The following is an 18,009-nucleotide window of genomic DNA, read 5'->3' as shown; positions in this document are numbered from 1 at the left end:
ATTATTATCTCAAATTAATTACTTATCAAACATTTATTACAATCAGCAAACATCTCATAACGATATACACTTTATTACTAACAAATCAGTATTGTTAGTTATTTTTGGCACAATTATCTCAAATGACAACCGAATGTTCAAGGCACAAATGGGTATCACAGCTAAATCTAGTTGACTTTATGTATATATAAATATGTATATACTTTTTTCTATTATTTCTTTTCCATTCCACAGTAACCCTTCAGAGCATTCATGTAACTTATTATTATTATCTCAAATTAATTACTTATCAAACATTTATTACAATTAGCAAACATCTCATAACGATATACACCGTATTACTAACAAATCAGGATTGTTAGTTAGTTTTGGCACAATTATCACAAATGACTACCGAATGTTCAAGGCACAAATAGGTATCACAGCTAAATCAAGTTGACTTTTCATTTTGAGTAAGTAGCTTGCAAGGTTTACATTTTCCCCAGCAATTACAGGATTTGATATGTTTCTCACCATCCTGTTTCTTGGCTGCAAATCCATCTTCTAGTTTTGACTGATTTCAGAGCAGGTGTGGACATCAGGATCTGCAGTAGCTAGCAGAGATTCATTGAGTAGAACCATGGTTTATTGAGAGTTGATCTCTCATTCTTGAAAATAGGTTTGTTATTTGTTGCTAAAGATAATACCTTTCAAGTTTACTGAGCGTAGATCTAGATGTTCCTTCACCTATTGTTCACTAAGTTTCTTCAAAAAGAGCCAACGTCTTACAGCTTTTACATTGCTGCCGGCGAGAAGAACCTGTTCATTAATTCCAGCAATAATGAATATGGAATAAAATATTACTATATGCCCATATAGCTGACCCTATAGAAATGTCAATAACATTGTCTTTATGCATCGTATGAATGAGTTTGACATTTTTCTTTGATTTTGGAACATATGACACCAAAATTGCTTTTTGGTGAAAACCAAATATGTTTAATTTTACTCCATGGTTTGAAGTATTCTTGAATAGCAATGGATTATGTACCTTATTTGTTTTCAGTGTCCCTATGATACTGATTTTTTTTCCACCAGATATTCACCCAACGACATCTGAAAATCAATTGTGATCATTACGGCCTATTCCATTGCTCCATACGGTATTATACAAGAATGCAAGGAGTCCTCTAACGCCATCAACAGGAGAGTTGCTGATTGCAAATGGCGAACCTTCTGGTTGTTTTCCTGCTAACATTTACAAATTATATGCATAATATACTTTACTCTCAACTACTGCATTTTTATACCATACGTTCAAGGTTTCAACGATATCTACTGGAAGAAGGAACATCTGCCTCTGAACCCTTCTAATTTTTCATCAAGAGTAACATTTGCTCCAGGAGAATAAAGTTCCTAACAATTTGAGATGAACGTTTGGAAAAGGTCATGAACATGGCCAAGACGATCTTTTTTCTGGCACTCCTGTCTTGTAATTTTGTCATCAAAGCATATACAATGCAGAAGAAACAGGAAACGCTTCCTACTTATTACCAAACTAAATATCTCGACACTATCTAGAGTGTTGTAATGGCTAGCATGGATCAGTCCCGTCAAATACAACTGACCAAATAGAGCTTTGATCTCGATTATATCTGTAAATCAGGCATCTCTTTTTTGCTAAAATTTTACTAGCTGTTCTTGTTTTATGAATTAATTCATGTACTTAACTATTAACTCCAAAATTGAAACATCTACCAGTTGCATTTATGCTCCTAAAGGTGTTCTTGCTGGATCCACAGCACCTTTAACAATCCTCACATCTGCACTCAATGTATTCTGTTTCCCTTTTTTCAGATGCAAAGAGGTTTTCTTCCTTCACCAGGAGTCAATAATTTTGTTTTTATTCCTCCTATTTGCAACAAAATACTCTCCGTCTTCTGGTTCATTTAACATACAATCCCCACTATCCGAGTTGTTACCCTGGTATGATTCTGAGTCCCCTTCACATTCCTCATTATGTACTTCCTTTACTTCATATTCATCATTACTTAGTGAATCACTTGAGTCAGGATCACCATCTTCATCTAATAGAGCTCGACTAACTTCAGCCAAGTCATCAAGGTTTGATAAATTATAGAATCTATGCTGTGGATTCATTTTTTAGAAATAAGAACATAAATATCAGGAATGTGCTATGACTTCACAGGTCTTGAGCCTTGTTTACTGTATTACAGACATACCAAGACATTTAGAGCACACTGAAAGAATAAGTACACCACATACTACTCTATGACAACAAAAAATTTAGACTTAATTTGGACTGCGCAACTGACCCACCAGGTCTTTTTTTAACATCAGACTCAATGGAAGCTGCATAAAGATTGCCAATTGAAGTGAAGGCTGAGGGAGGCATCGGTAGGGGTCCTCACTGTACCTATACTAGTACATTACAGAAGGGAGGTAATAATCGGTAACTAGGGAGACTTCACCATGCTCTTCAGGGTTAATATAATTCCTAGTATGTTTTTCTGTATAGTAGGTAGAAGGGTATTGAGCATTGGATGAAAAATAAGCAAACATTTTAATTTTTTTCTTGATTGTTTGTTTTTGCAATAGAACTGACCACTTAGGACTGCCTTACTTATCTTTACTGCATATCTTTATTTAGGATGGTTTTAGCTCTCACTAAAAAATAAATCATTTGAGTTAAATTCAGTGCAGTTAACTGGGGCGACTTTAACTGGCTGCTGTGTTGTATTCTAACCTATCTAGACTGCCTGATAGACTGTTTCTCGCTTAGCTCCCCAAACTTTACCAATGTAGATGCTTAGTAATTTAGTAAGGGAATTGCCATTATGAATTTTGGTAGAAACTTAAGGACTAATTTTACTTGGAAGTAGGATGATAAGTGAAGGTTTTGTGATACATACACAGCACCCGAATTTTTTTTACTATTTAGTGTGTGGATCTTAGAGCACTCAGAACCATTGCCCTTGTAGTTTGCTAGATTGTGGTGGTATTTTCTCTATAAAAAATTTTTTTTCCTAAACATTCAACAACTAATCAGTATTAAACATAAATGGAGGATTTAAAGGTAACCTCTGTATGAAAATTATTTTGTTTTCTTTCACAGTGTTTAAGAAGCTTTTCGCAAGTCTTTAATATGACAAAATTCACTTTTCTTAAACAATATATGCCTATTTTTATTTCTTACATGCTAAATAAAATCTCTTATTTACCTTTCTTTGAAAGGCTCAAGATAATCCTATATGTAAAAGATCTGTTACAATTTTACTAAAAGATATATACATATATACATATATTTGTTAAAGAAAAAAAATTAAAATGTAAAAATGTTTCTGTTTCTGTTGGGGATAAATGTGTACAGAATCAAAGAAATCAAGCAATCATTAATTAAATAGTAGAAGTGGATTCATTTCTTTTAATGGATAGTTTTTAAAATAAAAAAACTATAAAATCACTGAAATAAAAAACCCCTCTTAGACTGAACCACTAGTAGATACCAGAACAGTAGTTAATTTCTGTTACATATAGTATTAATATGTTACTATTGTTTTAAATATTTATAGTATCATTATATATGATATATAACCTGATAGCTGAGTCCTTGGTAGGTCCCACAGTGCTTGGTTCTGAAGGTTGTAAGTTCGATTCCCACCTGGGTCGGTCAAAATTTATTCCTCTGTGGCCCCGAAGAATGAATCTTGACATTTCCACTCTGGGGCTGTTAGGTCCTCAATGGAGGATTAGGATGAGGATGCACTATAATCTTTTAAATTTATCATTCTATAAATTTCAATTTTTTTTTCTGTCTGATCTTACACAAATATACATTCACGTATATATATATAATTATATAATTTGAAATTATTGTATTTTAAATATTTTTAAATGTATTTGAATAGTTATATGAAGAGAAGATGGTTGGGGGTGCAGTCAGAAAATAAGTTGAAAGAACTTTTTAATAGTGCCAACATTTTGGCAAGAATCTCTAGTCTTCTATTTTAATTTCTAAATCTTTTCGATTTCCAATCTCCTACATAGCCCTAATAAACGTTAGAAATTCTGGCCAAAACGTTGGCACTAATTAATAAGTTCTTTCAACTTATTTGTGTTATTTTCTGACCGCACCCCTTACCATCTTCTCTTCATATATATTATTCATGGTCAACTATCTTCTCATCATCTATATGAATAATTAATTATTTTTTTCTATTCAATAGGAATATAAAGAATGATGATTACACTTCAAAGGAAGCTGCGAAAAAATGCAGAAGATCCAAATTATCATAACAAAAATTGCACCAGAAGAGTCTCCATTAGAGATAAACTTCTTGTCAAAGAGGTATAATAATTATTTTAAGTATTAATTCCTTAATTTTGTCATTACCAAGGGTTATCCTGATGTTTAGTTGTTTCATTATATGGATTTAACAACTCTTTTAGCCTATTCTATGCGTCCTGGTTCTATCTTTCCTATTCCTTATTTAAAACTATGTCTGAGCTGTGTGGGTAATTCCTTCTGCCACTGCATCTTAGGTCTTAATAAGTCTTGGCTCATGAAATCTTCAAGAAAAATCACCTGGAATGGAATCTTCATTCGTCCTACCCTGATATCTATCCCACATTAATCATATGTGTCAAATTGAATTCAACTTATCAGGGGTCTATAGGTCTTCAATTGAAGCTAGACTAGGAGGGATTTAAGGAAAAAAATTTCACTAGGTTTTGGAAGTATTGGCACTAGCTACTTTCATTGTTCAATAAAAACCTATATTTTCTTTATATTCATTTAATCTGAGTTTGAAAGGCTTTCTTCCATTGTTTATTTTCTTGTTTTGTTGTTGGTATTCAAGGTCTGCCCTAGCCGAAACTTGTTCCTCTAATGCCTTTTTTTTCTCAGAAATAACCTCTTTTCTAATGTCTTCTGTTTTTATGTTTGCTCGCGTGTTTCACGTATTTAGTTTGTGGGTCTTGTTTTTGGCTACATTAGTATTAGCATATTCTTTGTAAATGGACTAAATTTAAATGAGTTGATTATTTCTTGCAACTGTTTTTTTATTTGTTTTGGTTTAAGTGAAAACCTCGGCAGGGGATAAGTTTAGAAAATTTTCATTCAGTTAGAAATAAAATAGAATTAGTACTATAGTCAGTGGTAATGTAGAGCAAATTAAAGAGTTTCTACCGAAAAGCTGGCTCTTATGGTTTTGACATGTGCTGTGAATGACACCCTTGAACTGGCTTGCAGGAAAGAGTTTGAGCCAGATGGCTTCACATTAGTCAATGGAAGAGTTATGATCAAAAAAATTAAGAAATAAAAATCTTTTTTTTGAACAGTTACCTTTTTTTATTCATCCCAGTATTTAAAAATTATTATTAAATTTTTTTTAAAATCTCTAAAAAAAGTAATTATTGTTCTTTCAATTAAGATTGAGGCTAATATCTTATTATCTTTTACATTAAACTGACCTCTCTTTACAATATTGATCCACTTGCAACAAGTTCTAAAAACTAATATAAGAATGCATTCTGTCACGAAAGTAGATCCAAAGTTTACAGTTATTTGATAATGGCTTTTTATTAGGCTGATTTTTTAAAAAATCATCTCTTAGTAAGTGTGTCCATAACTTTAATATCATTCCCGTTTGATCTTAGTTTTCTGTAGATAAAAACTCACTCACTAGGTACTTGTACTGATTACTTGTAACTTAGGGCACAAGACTAAGAACTTGGCTTATACTTACTCCTCAACAGAGATATGCTTATAATTATTACCAACTATGGTAAATTAAACCTACATCATATTCTCTCTCTTACATAGCCATAAATATAAGTCTGAAACTTTCCATAGTTAACAAAATTTAGACAAACTATGTCTCCTTTATACTCCTTTACATTTTTTGCTATAATCATATATATTTTCTTATTACAAAATATTTGAATGCGAATTATAAATAAAACTTTTATAAATGTGTCATAAACTAGCTTCATAAATTCAGAACTTCACACTTCTCTGGATTATCTCTCTAGGAAGTCTGGTGAGTCAATTCATTTAAAATTTTTTTGAGGTTAATGACTTCCATTTTTGAATGAATAATTAATAAATAATTCATTCAAAAATGGAAGTCATTAACGTCAAAAAATTTTTAAATGAACACACACTTTCTGTTTATAATATCTTTTGTTTAGTAAGGAAAATTAAATAAAAATATTCTTCAAACTTTTTTATACAAAATGTAAATTAAACCACTGAAAATCAATATAATGAACATGGAATTCTAACATTTCTTCAAGGTTTATCCATTTAAATATTTTATATTATGTAATTAATATTAAATTCATTAAATTTATATTCGAAATATGTTCACATCTTTAAGGGGATTTCTTAATACCACAAAAATATGTAAAAATTTATGTGGAGTCATGTAAAAATTCTGTGGTCAACAATAAACACATCATTTATAAATTTAATTTATCAATTATGTCGCATTGAGATGTATGTAATCTTTTTGTGTTGAGAAAAGTGTGAACTATTCTTTCCTATGTAATTTCATTATAATTTTGCCTGTTTCAATTATTTTCATTCAATTGGACCTAATTTCTTTTCTACCTTTATGTGTATTTAGCTATATATTGATGGTTGATAAGAACCTACTGAAAAACTGTTGTCTGAGAAGGAGCTGCTCAATACTGATGTATTGAGATTAAATGAAAAATGTGTAAGATCATCAAAAAAAGTTAAAAGATGACTGGTATCACCAGTGGATATATTTTGAGAATTATAAGTGCAAAAGCTCATGGGTTACTCCAATCGAACAACTGACATCGACTGCAAGATCAAATTGCTATGGATGGAAGATGATGCACGATGTTTGGTGGAATCAGAAGTTTCCGATCTATTATGATCTGTTAAAATCAACATTAATACTGAACACTACCAACAACTAATTTTCGATTTGAACTGAGCTTTGAGATTTGACCAGAATATAAAAAAAGGTAACAAAAAGTGATTTTGCTTTGTGATAATTCATCACTCATTGAAAAACTGTTTAAGGAAACAATTCAGACTTTTCATTGGGAAATACTTCTGCATGCAGCTTATGTACCAGACATAGTTCTATCCAATTATTACTTATTTGCACTGATGGGACTCACACTTGCTGAGCAGCTCTTATTAACGTCTTACAAAAATGGATTGATGACTGGTTTACCTCAAAAGAGGAAGTTTTTTTGGTGTGGCATCCACCAATCATCAGAGAAATGGGGGGAATGTATTGCTAGCAATGGGCAATTCACCAAATAAAATGTTTTTCACTTTAATGCAATAAACTTCAATATTCTATTCAGTGATTCTGGTTTCATATTGCATACCTGGTTAGGTTAAATGCAGTTCTTAATTTTTACATTGTTCTGAATATTTGTCATTTAATATAACAATGAATTTATTTTTTTGTGGCTGGTTACATTGCTCTAATGACCAATATTCAGATGATGAAGCGAATTTTGACCGAATTCTTTTCAAGAACAAGGTGAAGTTTAATGCCAATGTTGAGGTGAGCTGAAGGTATACTTAATAATAACTCTCTGAAAATCCTTGGAGTCAGAAATTTGATAATGGTAGCACAAAACCAACTAGTGGAGATCAGGACCCAACACTGGGTTGTTGCTCCACAGAACAAGTAGTCAGTCATCTAGAAATAGTAGTTGTAGGATACCATGGAAATATTTGTTGTAGGTAGCTCTCTATTGGCTGGTTGAAATCTTGAAACTCATTTAGGAAGATCAGATTGGGTGGTTAAAAATTAAAATTTTTTTTAATGAAAGGTATGAAGCGTTTTTTTTTTTTTTTAATTTTGAAAATTTCTTTTCTTTACCTGAAACTTATTTTTTAACCCTATGGAATCCACAATCAAAAAATCACTTTGGAACGTGCCAACAATTTGGTTGATAATTTTGGTTTGATGAACATTACCAGTTGAAGTAAAGGCTGATGGGGGGCATTGATGGGTATCCCCATTCTGCCAACACTAGCATATTACTGGCATGAGGTAATAGCAGGCGCTACTAGGGGGACTTCACAGGGCGTGTGTTCTGCAGGGTTAATTCTGCCGGTGAAGATTTCTTTCTTTATCTATTTGATCTTATCCTCAATCTTCTGTTTTGTGCTTCAAATCCTTTATTTCACAGCAATGAGTTTGATGAAAAAAAAATTCAAATAGTCATAATTAATAATTTGTTTATCCTAAAATTAATAAGACAGCTGAACACTTAAAAATTAATGCACATTTTACGTATTTATTTTTAGATTCAAGAGATGGAAACTATGCTGCCTTCAACATGTTCAATTAAATTCAAAGATCCTCACAAACTACATGAATTTTATCTCAGTGTTACACCTGATGAAGGATTCTGGCAAGGAGGAAAATTTTGGTTCCATGTATACATAACAGAAGATTACAACATTGCTGTAAGTTTATATATAATTATATCATGATTTATATAATAGTTAAATGTATGTTGGGTGTAAGATTCTTTTCTAGTCCATTGTGTACTAAAGTTTTCCAAATTATCTCCTATTATTTGAATGTCCAAAAATTTAACTATTTTCTGTTTTGTATGTAAATTTGAGGTTAGATATAGAATTTAATATTTTGAGGAATTAATTTATATCATTTTGTTAATGGGTATGTATTTGGTTTGATGAACATTACCAGTTGAAGTAAAGGCTGATGGGGGTATAATTCACTTATATGTCATTAATTTACTTCACTATTATACTTAAGTCCCTCCCCCCCACCTCTGTTTTCATTTTATCATCTGAACATTTCCTTTATAAGTGCAATAGTTATTTTCTCAACACAAGCTGATACCTTCTTTGTATTTTTTTTTATCTATTATATTAGTGTGTGGTTTAATATTTTCAACTATTAATTGTACAACTTCTTGTTTTTTTATGTTAAAAATAAAACTTTTCTGTATCGAAACTCATGATTTTATGACAAAAAAATAAATGACTGAATGTGGACTGAATGATGATGATTTAGGAATGACTAAACAAGGACTGAATAAATATTAAATTCTATATCTAACCTCACATTTATATAAGAAATTGCAATAGAATTGTTTAATAATATCAGATTTTTTTTATATCAATATAATAAGAGACGATTTGGAGAACCTTAGTACACAATATATACTTAACTATTACAGTTATCATAATGTAAATAAAAATATTGTTTTTATTCTTACTATCACTGTTTTAAGTATAATATTTTTTTAATTATTTATTTACAGCCTCCGACTGTTAAATGTCAGACAAAACTTTGGCATCCAAATATAAGTGAAGATGGTGATATTTGTTTAAGTTTGCTTCGACAAAATTCTATTGATGGTCTTGGATGGGCTCCAACAAGACGATTAAAAGACGTTGTTTGGGGCTTAAACTCACTTTTTACTGTTAGTACTTATTTATTATTTATGATTTATTTCTTTTTACCTTTAAAAAGTATTTAGTTCCATTTAATTAAATTTGATACATTCAGCTTTAGTTATGTTGTTTGTACAGGAATTTTAACTTAATAAGAATTATTTCCCACTATCCTTTGTTAAATTAGATGTAATACAGTGAAACCTCATCTAGCAAACATTTCTCCACAAACAGGGTAGACTTATTGTAGCCCTACGGAGAGAATGTCATGGAGGAAAAGATGCATATTTTATGGAGTAACTGTAGGTGCAATTATTGACAAAACCATACTTAACCGATTTCAGCAGGTATGATCTAAAATAACTCACATTTCTGGAGCCATCATAAAGCACTTTCAAACTTAGTGTAACCTGTTTATCAAGTTTATTTTCGATTTTTTAAATATGTTTATTTATTGAATTTTAAAAACATTACATATATAAATAGAACATAAAATTATAAATAAATTTCATTCCTCCATATTAAAAAACATGCATGCACATATTCAATTTTTAATAAGCAAATGTCCCTTTTCAGCAGACACTTCTTGGCACTAAAAGATCTGTTAAATCCATGGCAGTCTGTTGTGATGAGGTTTCACTGTATTAATCATTAGACATCTATTAAAAAGAATGTAAAGCATTTCACTTATAGGGGCAGCCTAAGAATATTTATCCCTCTTCCACTATGTTGCTAAATGTAATTTTCCACTTATTTTTGGCATGTGGGAAGTGTAGTAAACTTGGTTTACTCTCTGTTTTCACTTAGACATTGTTAGAAAATTATCTTCAGTCCCTTAGAATAAAAGGAAAATAGAAAAAAATCAACAAATGAAAATTTTAAAATAATAATAAATCATTAGACTACTTTACAGAATAATAAATTTAAAGAAAAACAAACGAAGTCATGATAATTAACTGAAAGTGTAAATAATATTTGTATACATATTTACAAATGTTAAATAAATATTAAATACATTGATTTATATTAGTAAGAGGTTTATTGTCTAAATAGGCTTCACAATGTAAAATTAATGTTTATATTAAATCACATAAAAAATACAAAGCACATTAAAGAATATAATAATTTGTCTATTTACTAATTCTAATTGGTAACCAGAACATCAATTGCAGTACTTTTGGAACTAAGTGGATAGGAAGTGATAGAATAGGTGGAATGTGGAAGGACAGATGAAATAAGAATGGAATTCTATCAGAGAGAGGATCTGATACGGAAAGATCTGTCATGTATAAATCTGAAGACTGAGAATGAGTAATCCGGGAATAAACAAAGGATTGGAAATGGATGAGGAATTGTTGGATTGGATAGCATGGTTTAGGAAGGATGTCAGGAAATACTTACAACTGTTGGAAGGCTAAAGCTATTTCAACTTTTTTTAAAATCAGAAGATACAGGCATCTCTGGGTACTTCGAAGATGAATTGTGCAAAGAAATCAATTAAATATTTCAGTTTTACCTTGAGATCCTTAGAGGTACCTCCATATACCTTACAACATTACTAAAAGTGGGGAAATATCAAGCAGGGTAACTAGGATGCTTCAGGTTTTAAATGGTAATAATTGGCAAAGCTAAATAAATATGTATTTATCAAAATAAAATATCGTTATTACATTTTTAATTATTCTATGCAATTTTCTAATCTTTTTAAACTAAATATCGATATTTCAATAAAATTATATCGGAATATTGTTGTTTATATTGCACATTGATATTACAACAATGTAAAATATCGAAATAAATACGTAATATCAAAATTAAATATCAATATTCCTATTTTAAAATGTATTATTTTACTTTAATGCATACCATGATTAACATTTTACAGCTATTTTATATCGCATCCGCCATTATACAGTATTAGGACCTATCTTAAGTATTTTGAGTGATTATTAATAATTGAGTTTTAATTATATGATTTGATAGTTTTAAGATTCAGTAATAATAAAACAATGTTTAATGCATTTTAATTGCAGGATTTGCTAAATTTTGAGGACCCATTGAATATTTCTGCTGCCGAATTATATATTCGAGACAAAGAAGCCTTTAAAAACAAAGTCCGTGATTATGTAATACAATATTCTAGAAGTTGTTAATGTGAGCGTGTGTTTATACTTACATATTCATATGTTTTGTAGAAAAATTGTATATTGTATATTCAGCCCTTTTTTGTAAGTATGTATGTTTTATGAAAAATCTTGCCATGGAATAATTATTTGTTCTTATGCACCAGTCATTGTAATATCTGTTACTTGCAATAATTTTGTAATCTTTTTCACAATTAAAAACCAGGCTTTGTTGGAGATTTTTTTCTGAAAATATATTAACTAATTCACTTCTAGAAATTTTTAATATTTAGGTTTTCACTCTAAAACTCATTTTACCTTTTTGAACATCAGTTCCATAACATTAAAATATAAGATATAGCGTTAGCCTCGAGGGATATTTGTGTGGTATTTTGTTTCATTGGCTATTTTTTTAAATCAGTTTTATTCTTTTATTTAGGTATTATGTTTTTCTCTGAGACATTCTATCATGTATAAAATGAAATCCATTTTGGTAAGGAATATTTTTAAAATTACATAATGAAAATAAAAACAAAAGTTATGAAATTGTGGATGAATACCCCATCTGGGGCCCGTTTCATTATGAAAGCTAATAGTATTAGTTCATAGTACAAGTATAGAAAGAAACAACGTGGTAATTGCACTAATACTTAAATTTTTTCATAATAGAGAGGACTATTAATGATTTTACAGGAGTTAAAAAGTACAAGTTACTTTTGTACAAGTCAGTGTAATTGTATTAAGTTAAATCGACAAGACTAATAGTATTAGTTTGTACTTTATTATGAAACAGGGCCCTGGTGTTAAATGGGTTACACTTTTTTAAACGTTTTCATATTTTACCAATAAACATTCAAGTGGTATCCATAAGGTGTGGGGATTTTCACTGAAAATTATAAGTAATTTTTTGTTTTTTTGAAGAAAACCAATTTTTTAATTTTGATCAGTATTGAATAATGGTTGTCAACGGGGTAATAGAAAACTAGTATCTGGTTAATAATATTTCAAGTGCAGGATTCAGTTTGGCTTTCGATGTTTTTATGTTTCAAAATTAGGCAGACTTTCAATAAGCATTTTTTCTAGATTTTGATTTTCTAATAATAAAAATTGTAAATTTTTATTTTGTTGTGTGCAAAAGATTGTCATTTTTTAATGTATCATCATTTTTATTCTGTTGTATCCACATATATGTATTGTCATTTACATGATTCTATTTTAAATAACCTATTATTATTATTATTATTATTATTCTAGCTGAGTATCTAATTTCCTTAAATCATAATGTAATATTACTTTTATCAAATTTTAATTACTTAAATTTTAAATTATGCATGTTATTTTTGTTGTGTTTGTATGTTATGTGTATTAAGTGCCCATTTATTTTCAATAACTGTTATCTTAAACTTTTATGAGAATGTATTGCTGTTCAAAGAAGCTGAATCCTAATATATATTATTCAATGGATAACTACAAATTAACCTCAGACTTTGTATCACCAATTGTCAAAAATTACAAATAAATTTATTTTATCATAAATTTAATTAGTTTTGTAATTTAAGAACTGATTTTTTTTTTTTTCCTAAACTGAGATTATTAATAATACCTTGGCACTTTTTGGATTGTTTTCTAAATCAAATGCTGTTTGAAATTAAATAAAATATTCATTATCATCCCAGTATATGTGGAAATACAGCCAGACAATAATTCTCATGTTAAAGGTTAATCACCGATGGAGTTTCTACTATATCCTTAAGCCTATGATTTTTATTATTGTAAATCTGTAATATAATGATACAGATTGTATCTACAGAATATCAGGATATTTGTCTGAAAAAAAAAATCATTCATTAAATAATATTAATATATTTTGTCTTTAAACATCTGATTATATCTGTATTTATAGTTTATAGTAATTTCAATTTTTAAAATAGAAAATAATAAATTTAGGTACACACAATATTTGTCTAATTACTTTAGCTTTTACAGGTGGGTAAGTTTTTAAGGGAGTTTCTACTGCCATTCCTATCTAATAAGTTGACTAATACACATGAAGTAATAGCAAATCAGTTAATTTTCAAATAACAATTTAAAATAAGTACCTTTTCTTATATTATTAATTTTTTTAATAGAAAATATTTCATAATTTCTATTAACAAAGTCCGTACAAACCTCATCTGTAATCCATTTCCAATGATCAATTGTTTTCAATAATAAGAACCAATATTGAATAAAATATAATATAGGAAACATAATTATTGTAAATTTTTTATATGTGATAATTAAAACATATTTTTAGAGTATTAAATTATGTACTATTAGGTATCATAAGTGATTGATATCTCTTTAAATATATTAATGATGATAACTCAGATTATGCTGGTAAACAATAGTTTGTTCCTTGTAAGGTTTGCTTCATAGATAAATAAGATTTAGTTATAAACGAGAATACAATATTTCAAGGAACATAATTAATAAAATATAAATTTATTTTCTGTATAGTTTTATTGATGTTATAGCCTTTTATTTTTTAATATGTTCTCTACCATAGTCTCTCATCATTAATTATTATGATATATATATAAATTATTGACCATATTTTTCAAAATATGAAGGAGATGGTGGGAGGTAGTCAAAAAGACAGTTAATAATAGTCAACAATTATTTATTTCCCGACTTTTTGTCCCACTTAGCAGGGCTTCAATTAATTATTGTAAAATATTTTTTTAAGTTATTTATAATATATACATCTGTTTTTATATGAGGAACCATTCTTTAGAAAATTTCATGAATCCCACCCCTATCTTGGAATTATTAATAATAATTCACCTTTACATAACATTAAATTATTTCATTGCTTCCATCCCTGTTTACTTGTAATCTTTCTTTATGTTTAAACTACTTTTTTTTCTGTCAATATTTTAACTCTTACAAAATAATATCTTTTTAAAATTCAACATCTATTTTCTTAAAAATGCAGTTTTTGATTCAGTTTGTACAATAAATCATATTGTATAAATAAGTAAATAATTTCTCATAAATTTGAAATATTTATCTAGAAGAACTGTATTTCTTCTTAATTTCTTTTTAATTTATTTAGAAGTACACTTAGGCTTTAATATCAGCGATACTCAAGATTATAAGTATGTAGGAAATAAAGTGTTTAATGAGCTATGATATGTTTGGTTTAGTTAAAATAATGGGGGGGGGGTTTAATTTGGATGAAATAATTGAGAATTATTGAATAATTAAAATAATTGAATGAAATGATTTAATACTATATTAGAGGGTTTATGATGATGTGGTGTTAAGGAACATGAAGTGGCAATCCCTAGTTTCTAATAAGAACCCCTGTATTTGCAACAGAGGCTTTTCTCTGATTATTTTGGTCCTGTTAGTTACTTCTACATGATGGGGGTTGTCTTATATATTCATTCCAAACTTATATTAGGTCGACACCTTGTAGTTAAAGGAGTGGCATTAAAGGTTTTTGAAATTTTTTTTGCCTGATTCGTATTGTAGCATTTGTTGGAATATAAGGTGACTACGATATTTTATTTAGTATTTACTGAAAAAAATATTTTTAACTAGTAGTTTGCATAATATATGAAGAAAAATTTGTTGAGATTTTGATTTTTATTAAATTGGGTTACTTTAATGGGATTAACCTTATTTATTTAATTTATAACTTCTAATATTTTTATCAACTTGTTTTTTCATTGTTCCACGATTGTTTTGTTGTTTCAACACGATCACTCATATTTAAGAAGGGTTAGAGATACAATATGAAAATTATCGGTTACTGATAAACACGTCTTCTCCGCATCAGTATTTACTGCTGAATAACAACTCATACACGAATAATACTGAATAAAACTAATTACAACGCCTTTTAATGGTGGGATCCCATAATTTCCTGGTTTGTGCTGATGGGATCTGGGGGATGAGAACAAATGCTGAACTGGCAGGCCTCTACAGGAACCCGGATATTGTAAGGGTGATCAAAGTGGGGACGGCTTCGGTGGGCAGGCCATGTATTAAGAATGACCCAGGATCAGATTCCTAGGATGATCCTGGATGAAAGGATATATGGGACAAGGAGAGTAGGATGACTCCGACTTCGATGGATCGGTGGAGTGGCAGTAGATGCTAGGTCTATCTTGGGAATCCGCAATGGGAGAGCAGCGGCAACCATCAGAGAGGACTGGCGGACGAAGTTGCGGGAGGCCTTGAATCTACAAGAGTTGTAGCGCCACATTTGATCCCATAATTTGTCACACTGTCTGCTATTTATGTTTATTGACTATGACTGTAACCCGTCTTGATAGACAAGGTACTTGGGAGGCGGACACAGGTCTCTTTATAAAATGAAGCGCCAACATTCAGCACCATTTGATGAGCGATCCGCACTATTAAATCCCTGGTAAAATCCGGAATACCCGAAATGTATAGAAATGATATTTCCAACACATTTAACATAGAGGTTGTCTCGTCATTTATACTTTTCTCCTTTTACCGTTTTCACGCAGTTAATAAAGCTCCGAATAAAAAACTACTTCAAGATGAAATTTTAAAACTGTTACCACTTGCGAACAATATATTAGCTTTAGGTGACATAAACAGTAAGAATATTTACTGCGGATACCGTCAATCAAATTCTAGCGGAAATACTTTGCTTGACATTTGTTCAAGGCACAATATTAAAATACAGGCACCAAATAAACTTACTTTTTAAAGACTAGTCTGTAAATTTGACATTCAGGATATTGTATCAACAACAATTTTCAGATTTCCTCTCTCATCTCAAGTGATCACAGCTTTAAATTCGGACCGTATTCCTGTATTAATTAATTCCTCAACTGAGATAAACAAAGAAACGAAGAGAAAATCCCTTTCTGAACTGAAAAACATTTTTTACCGCTAAAAAATAAATCGATGAAAATATAGCGAGGCTGGGTGAATCTATTTCAAACAGTTTACATAAAGCAACTGTACGACCTTTCCTGTTAAGAGGGAAAACAATCTCTGGCATCTGCCAAAAATCAATCCTACTAAAAATTAAAGATACAAATAATGCAAGGAGACAGTGGATGTGCACTAGAAACCCTGTTCACAAAAATAAATGGAACCACCTCAAACTAGGGATGGGATATCGAAAGAAAAATATTGATATTGATATCGATATCGATATCGAATAGCAATATCGATATTATATCGGAACTAAAATATCGATATTTTAAAATATCGAAATATCGATATCGAAAATTTAACGAATTAAAGTAATGATAATTATAAAATGATAATTTCATAGGAAGACATATTTTATATCATACCTAATCAAAATACATAAGAAACTCTTAAATACTATGAAACAAAGTAACACCACGACAACCATAACAAATATAAACTAAAATATAATTGTTTTATTGAAGAAAATTTAAAAATAGAATATCGATATATTATTTTGATAATTACATATTTTTTTCGATATTTTATATTGTTGTAATATCAATATGGAATATAAACAACAATATTCCGATATTATTCGGATATAGTTTTATGGAAAAATTGATATTTTGTTTAAAATGACTAAAATATTATATAGAGATTTCAAAATAGGAATATAGATATTTTATTTTGATAATTACATTTTTTTTTCGATATTTTACATTGTTGTAATATCGATATGAAATATAAACAACAATATTCCGATATTATTTTATCGAAATTTTGAAATATTGTTATAATGACTAAAATATTATATAGAGATTTTAAAAAGAGGAATATCGATATTTTATTTTGATAAATACGTATTTATTTCGATATTTTGTATTATTGTAATATCGATGTGGTTTATAAGAACAATATTCCGATATTATTTTATCGAAATATCGATATATTGTTTAAAATGACTTGAAAATTATATAGAGATTTTAAAATAGGAATATCGATATTTTATTTTGATAATTACTTTTTTATTTCGATATTTTACATTGTTGTAATATCGATATGGCATATAAGAACAATAATACGATATTATTTTATTTGAAATATCGATATATATTTTAAAATGATTAAAATAACATATAGAAATATTAAAATAGGAATATCGGTATTTTATTTTTATATTATATACTTATTTCGATATTTTACACTATTGTAATATCGATATGGTATATTAGCAACAATATTCCGACATTACTTTATTGAAATATCAATATTTTGTTTATAATGACTAAAATATCAAATAGAAATATTAAAATAGAAATATCGATATTTTATATTAATAATTACATATTTTTTTCGATATTTTGTATTGTTTTAATATCGATATGGAATATAAGCAACAATATTACGATACTACTTTATTACTTTATCGATATTCGTTGAAAAAATATTGAAATATTTTTTCTAATCGTTGATATCGATATTAATAACAACGTAAATATCGGAAGGAAC

The 18,009-nt window shown here is 29.1% G+C and overlaps 1 protein-coding gene across 4 annotated transcripts in view; it reads left to right on the top strand.

Moving 5' to 3' along the window:
* LOC106680060 (NEDD8-conjugating enzyme UBE2F) overlaps positions 1-14,047 on the top strand; it is a 22,878-nt gene extending 8,831 nt beyond the window's left edge. For all 4 annotated transcript variants that reach the window (XM_014419521.2, XM_014419520.2, XM_014419519.2 and 1 more), the window contains 4 exons: positions 4,227-4,348; positions 8,309-8,470; positions 9,298-9,459; positions 11,464-14,047. In XM_014419521.2, the coding sequence (XP_014275007.1) occupies positions 4,238-4,348; positions 8,309-8,470; positions 9,298-9,459; positions 11,464-11,583 (555 nt within the window). In that variant the 5' untranslated portion in view covers positions 4,227-4,237 and the 3' untranslated portion in view covers positions 11,584-14,047. The remainder of the gene's footprint in view (positions 1-4,226; positions 4,349-8,308; positions 8,471-9,297; positions 9,460-11,463) is intronic.
* The last annotated feature ends 3,962 nt before the right edge of the window (positions 14,048-18,009 follow it).

Source organism: Halyomorpha halys, unplaced genomic scaffold (assembly GCF_000696795.3).
Source record: "Halyomorpha halys isolate HHAL.00 unplaced genomic scaffold, Hhal_1.1 Scaffold240.1, whole genome shotgun sequence".
NCBI lineage: Eukaryota > Metazoa > Arthropoda > Insecta > Hemiptera > Pentatomidae > Halyomorpha > Halyomorpha halys.
This window is presented reverse-complemented; position numbering and strand designations above follow the sequence as displayed.